The 6172-nt window shown below is 48.0% G+C and overlaps 1 protein-coding gene across 1 annotated transcript; it reads right to left on the bottom strand.

Annotated features, from left to right (window-relative positions):
- Window positions 1-324: 324 nt before the first annotated feature.
- On the bottom strand, window positions 325-4618 carry LOC103001332 (regulator of hemoglobinization and erythroid cell expansion protein-like). The gene is made up of 5 exons (XM_057528821.1): window positions 4600-4618; window positions 4268-4368; window positions 3058-3201; window positions 1691-1752; window positions 325-1199 (listed from the first exon to the last, which is right to left on the bottom strand). Exons 1-5 carry the CDS (start codon window positions 4608-4610, stop codon window positions 975-977), a joined length of 543 nt encoding a protein of 180 aa, XP_057384804.1. The 5' UTR covers window positions 4611-4618; the 3' UTR covers window positions 325-974.
- Between the last annotated feature and the right edge of the window lie 1554 nt (window positions 4619-6172).

Raw genomic sequence — 6172 nt, 5'->3', positions numbered from 1 at the left:
CAATTTTTTTTTTTTCATTTCGTGTCTTAATTAGCTGTTGGGAAAAGTAAGTTGTATATTTATCTAGTCACTGCTAACTGCATTTTATTAATTTTAAAACATAGTTAATTCCCTAGCATATCGCAAACGATGACAAACTTCTCCTCTTCCATAGTTATAGCCTGATTTTTGTTAACTGTTTTACTGCACTGATTAGAATTTCTAGAACAATGTTAGATAGTAAAGAAATGTTAGGCTTTTGGACATTCCTACTTTGTTCCATGATTTAATAAGACTGCGTCTAGGACCTTACAGTTAAATATCATGCCATTAGCTGGTTTCAGATAAGCTGTTCTTAATCAAGTTAAGAAAGTGTTCTTTTACTACTAATTGGTAGTAAAAGTAAAAACAACAACAACCACAAACCAAGAATGGATATTGATTTTTATTGGATTGAATTTGGAAAGTTTTTTTGGAATAACAGATTGTGATGCTAGTTGGCATTTACTACTCTCATCTTTCTTTTCTAAGAACAGCAGATTCAAAGGTTAAGTAATGGTGAGCTTTCCAAATGCACTATTTAAAGTTCTGAGGGCAGAGCAGGATTACTCAGCAAGATACAATACTAATAAAGGAACAGCATGCAAGGTTAAGCCAGAGGAAAAGAGGGACCTGTGGTTGCTGTTTTATTTAAAAATTTTAAGGCAGTTGTTTATTGCCAATAATTAAATAGCTCAGAGAGGCATTTAATCATAAGACTGTCAAACAGAACTCTACTACAGTTGATTAAAATCTTTAAAAATTTTTTTATGGAGAGAGACTTCATCACTTTCTCTACTGATATGCGCCAATGTTTTCATACTTAACCTGGAAGTTCTTCCTAATCTGAATATTCCTTGCTGACATACAGGCATACTTTTTCTCCTATTTCCTTGTCAAAAAAAACCCCCAAACACTAGTCCCCCTACAAAATAAGTGCAAGAATTCATAAGGAACTACACCCCATTAAAAAGCCTAGAATTCACATGGCCACTTGGGTATTCCACTCGCTCAAAGACACCAGGGTTCACAGAAGTCCAGAAACTGGGCTTGTGGCTTTTTGGTTTGACATTGATGTAATCTGTGGCTTCCTCTATGTTCTCATAGTCCAGGACAGAGTCATTTCTTTGTCCTCCAGGAGCTGAAAAGACCACTTGTGTGTAGTTCACATCCTTGGTGGCCTTAGGGGAAAAAAGCAAAGAAATTTGGTCAAGATCCCTACCATGTTTGGAGGAGGTACTCAACTCTCACTCAAAGAGGCTCGCCCTAGGCTGGATGGGAAAGAACCTGGGTCCCGGGTAGCTGTGTCTGAGAGCAGGGCCAGGGCAATGAGGAAGATTGCTCCTTGTGCCTGTGGGAATGTATGGGTTTAAGGAAGAAAGACATGGAGACTTAATCCAAGTGAGGTCGGCACTCAGAGTGGACCCTGGTCAGTGACTGGGACATGGGGAGCAAGGGGTTTCCTGTTAGCACCTTCATTTTTATAGTTCACTCAGACCCACTTTGTTTGGATGCTCTGTGCTGATACGGGCCTGGGAATGGAAGCCCAACCACCCTCACCTAAGGATGAGGTAATGCCTCCAGAAGCACCCCCTTCCTTGCTCCCATCTCTGGAGCCACGGTGACCCCAGACTGCATATGGAGGGCTGGGATCACTAGGAGTGTCCATTACCTGGTGGGTGGGAGGTGAGCCGTCCGAGCTGTCGGAGCTGTCTGAGGACGTGTCACTGTCATCTAGGGTGAAATAGAAACTGTTCTTCTTCTAAAGAAAGTCAAAGGGTGTAAAGAGAGGATAGAGGCAATGGAAGGGAGAATGAGATGAAGACAGAGGCAGAGAGAGGAACTCAAAGAGGAGTGGGGAAGAGAGATACAGAGCCCCCCAAAGAGAAAAAAGGAATAGAACAGAGAAAGGGGGGAGCCTCCCAAAATAACCAGGAACATGTCCAAGAGTCCAGGCACTGCTGCTTTGTCCAGCTCCATCTAAAAGTAACACCAAGCCCACCAGGCTGGACTGTGCTTGGGGAGGGCTATCTGCTGGAAGGGGAGTAGGCGGGGCATGCTGAGCCGCTGCGGCCCAAGGCAAAGAGCTCTGGCCCCAGAAATCACAGGCACAGCTTCTCATCTAAACCTGTCACTAACTCCAGCAAGGTTACATTCCTTTTTGTGCCCTGGTCTTGTCCCCTGTAACACAGAGAGTTGGACGATGATCTCTGAGGTCCCTGCCAACCATGGAGTCTTTGATTCTGACCAGGCTTCAGGGAAGCATCAGGGTCAGGGGTTGTGGCGAGGCCCATGCCTCTCCCCTTCCACTGAGACCGTGAGTTCATGCAAATGGCATCTTCTGATTCCCACGTGCATTGAGGCCTTATCTGGGTGGCGAGGAAGCCTGACAACCAGATTTCTCCAACTGAAAAGATAAAATTTAGAAGGACAGAGCAAACTCAAATCAACCAAAAGATAAAGCAGTGGAAAGAGCAATCTCTGGTGAGTGACTCTCTTGCTGTGGAAGCGGCAGTTTCCACTGTGCGAATAGTGACCTGGTGGGTCTCCCAAGCTGAAAGAGAGAGAAAACGAGCACGTGATGTTCCTGTTGGTTCACTTGCCGGAGGGGGATATAGATGTGAACCATCACCAAGACTCAGATTTATTAAAGTGCCCAGATTCCATGGCTGGGGGCAGGCAGAGGCAGTTGAAATCTCGGCTCCACCACTAACGGGCAGGCAGAAGAAAAGATGCCGTAGTATCACAAAGACAGGAGCAGAGACAGCCCCCAGTCCTCCGTGGCAGCCGTTCACACAGGACCAAAGCTAGAGAAGAACTTAGACCCACACAAACCCAACGCAATCTGCCCCACTGGATAGGATGAACCACCTTCTGAAAATGGGGGCCTGGCTTGGCCTGTACTGGGGAGGGTGTGAGGAATCCTCGGGCTAGTGGTTTGGGCAGGACAGACCAGGGCTGCTGCAGGGAGGCTCCCCGGGAGTCCAGACAGAGCAGAATAAGCTTTGAGACAAGTTCTCCCCCCACCCCTGTACTCACGCGGGTAACGGGGCTCAGGCACAGGAGTGCTTCTCTCTGCCCGAGTCTCCTTCATCTCCTTGGCAGCAGGTGGGCAGTAGTGGGCAGGGCTGGGCCTGGGGACCTGGAGCCTGGCCTTTTCCAGTATCCGCTCATTCTCCTTGGCTAGAGGGAACAGGGCAAGAGTCAAAAGTGAGAGTTCACTAAGTGAGGCACATCCTGTCTGTGAGCACAGCTCTCATTAGGGAAAATTGATCAGAGGGATCTCTTCAAACCTCAGCACGCCTCTGCTCAGAACCCTGCAACGCCCCTCGCCTCACTTGGAGTAAAAGCCCAAGTCCCTCTGAGCCTCACTCCTCCTTCCTCTTCCTGCCGCACCTCAGCTCCAGCTACCCAGCCCCTTTACTTCTGCTGTTATGAACAAACTCTCCTGGCTTACGGCCTTTGTAGGTGTGGCTCACTTCCTCACTTCCCTCAGGTTTAGACTCAAGTGTCAGCATCTCAGGGATGCTGACCCCCATCCAATTCGTATCTCCTTGCCTTGCTTCATTTTTTTTCTCCCTAGCACTTACCATAACCTAACACACATTTTACTTGTTTATTGTCTGTGTTACCCATGGAAGGTAAGGTCCATAAGGGCAGGGATTTTTATTTTGTTCCCTGTTGTATTGAATGAATGAATGAATGAATGAATGATTGACTAGAGTAGCTTAGACTTACACCATCTTGCCCAATCCCTTGTCTTAACACAGCCAAAGCAGTTTATTTTTTTCCTTAATTGTAATGTCTTCCCTGGACCGAGCTTCCTACTTTCCACTGCAAATCAGCTCAGGAATTTAAGCTAATCTCTTAGTCTAACCATACCATTCACCCTTCTGTTGTAATTCAAGGCCATTTCTTCACATTAAGTCCCTTGGCAGGGATGAAGGAAGTTCACCAGGCTCAGGTTAAGTGAGCGCACCCTCATGAGCGTCGCAGCAGCTTGTCTCTAGGCAGAAGCTTGTCTGGGTAGTGGAAGGACTCTGAGCCATCATTCCCAACCGCAGATAGGTTGGGCCAGAGTGGGGATTACCGGCTTAGAGGTTGGTGGAGTGAAGGGGCATCTGGCCAGGGATTCCTCAAGTAGGTTTTCAAGTGATATTCGGGGGCTCCAAAGGGGGCTCATCTTGCTGCAGGCTCGGGAGTGGTCCCTGAAGGGAACCAGGAGGGAAGAGGATGTTGAGCCAGTTACCCATGCGCCTGCTGAGCAGGTAGTTGACGGCTGCGATGAGGCAGGCCTGCAGTACCAGAGACACCACTGCGATCACTACTCCGTGCCAGACCTTCATTTCTCTGTTGGGAAATGAGGAAATCAGGTTAGGGGTTGCAGAGGTACCGAGACGGCTGCAAACCCATCCCTGCCCTGAGCCAGAGGCAGCCTGCGGGTGTTGCTGTGCGTCTTGGGTCTCTTCCCTCTCAAATGGGAAGGCTTTAGGGGCCGGGGAGGGTGATGTGCACACTTGGAAGCCGGCTACATCCATCAGCCTGATGGGAACCTGAGCCGGCTCTTCCATGGCCACTCACTCCGTCAGCATGACGAGTTCCTCGCAGGGCCGTCGCAGGTCACGAGAGGGGCTTGGGCTCTCTCAGGGGCAGCAGGAAGAGACGTGGATGGAACCACTGGGGGTACCTCGTGTCCAGGCAGCACCAAGAGCGGGACTGCCCTGGAGACCCACGGAGGTGAGGCAGTGGGTCAGGACTCCTGGGCAGTCTTGGCTGCTAGAGGGTCATTTGCTTTCCTCGCCCCAGATTCCAGTTTTTGAATCTACAAAATAGGCAGTAACAATATTAGCACCTGCCAACCAGTGGGTACTCTCTCGCTGCCAGCCACAGGGTTGAGCCCCCGGCACACCCGCCATCCTACCTGATTCGCACAATCCCGTGACCTAGATGTCACTACCCTCCTTTTATAAGGAGCAATGTGAGGTCTAGAGGGCTGAGGGAGGAGTCTGAGGCCGTACAGCCAGGCCTGGATTTGAGCTCTACATCCAAGCCTACACCCCCAACCATTCATCTCTGCTCCCAGAGCCTTACCTGCTGCTGGAAGCACAAAGGGGTCCAACAGGAGCAAACACACTGGGGGAGATTCTGTGAAGAAGCCCAATGTCACACACACACACACACACACACACACACACACACACACACACACACTCACCCACACCCTCTGTGCCTTCGTTGGGCTTTAGGCCCAGGACTGTGGATGCTGTTCCACCCTCATGAGTATGTTTATTTAAAAAATTAGCATATCAATTCCAACAACATGGTGCTGAAAAGGGATAAATTAGGAGTTTGGGATTAACAGATACGAATTACTATATATAAAATAGATAAACAACAAGGTCCTAGTGTATAGCACAGGGAACTGTATTCAACATCCTGTAATAAACCATAATGGAAAAGAATATGAGAAAGAATATATATATATTCTGAATCACTTTGTTGTGCACCAGAAACTAACACAACACTGTAAATCAACTATACTTCAATTTAAAAAAATTTTTTATTGTCAAAAAAAAAATGGTGCTGAATATGGAGTTTACTGCAAGAAAAAGACAGGATGGTTTCAAAGCCTTTGAAATGATGTTTACTCAGCACAAGATGGGGCCGCAAGAAGGCCCACTGTCCTGCTGCAGATGGTAAACATTGAAAAGGCTTTTATTGCCAGTAAGGCTTATTTTCCCTGTCAGCATTTCCAAGTGATAAGGGCAGTGTGGAACGTCCTGACATTTTTGTTTCTGCGTGTGGTTCTCACACTGGGGCTATCCAAGATCAAACCTGGACCAAGTTGGGAGAGAGGGGAGGCAGGAACTGGGGAGGGAGGTTGTGGAGTTAGCCACCACTGCCTCTCCAGGGCTGGGTGTTGGCCAGCTGGAGGTTGCCAGGAGCTCCTCCTCTTTGCTTAATAGATCATAAACTTGTTTCCAGATCAGAAAACCTTCATTAAACAGCCTCAATCTGGGGCCCACAGGCCAAATTTGACACCTAGATGACTTTGTTTGATAATGTGCTTTAAGGATTTGTATGCGGATGCCCTGAGGAGGGCCATGTACTTTTCAGTCCCTGACTGATCCCTGAAGGCATCTGAGTTTGCCAC

This window comes from Balaenoptera acutorostrata, chromosome 1 (assembly GCF_949987535.1).
Source record: "Balaenoptera acutorostrata chromosome 1, mBalAcu1.1, whole genome shotgun sequence".
Lineage (NCBI taxonomy): Eukaryota > Metazoa > Chordata > Mammalia > Artiodactyla > Balaenopteridae > Balaenoptera > Balaenoptera acutorostrata.
This window is presented reverse-complemented; position numbering and strand designations above follow the sequence as displayed.

Coding starts and splice junctions, on each gene's coding strand:
- LOC103001332 (XM_057528821.1), bottom strand. Junction 3,202..4,267: donor CCTGCTCAGCAGGCGCATGG/GTAACTGGCTCA, acceptor TGTTCCCTCTAG/CCAAGGAGAATGAGCGGATA. Junction 1,200..1,690: donor GCTCACCTCCCACCCACCAG/GTAATGGACACT, acceptor TTTTCCCCTAAG/GCCACCAAGGATGTGAACTA.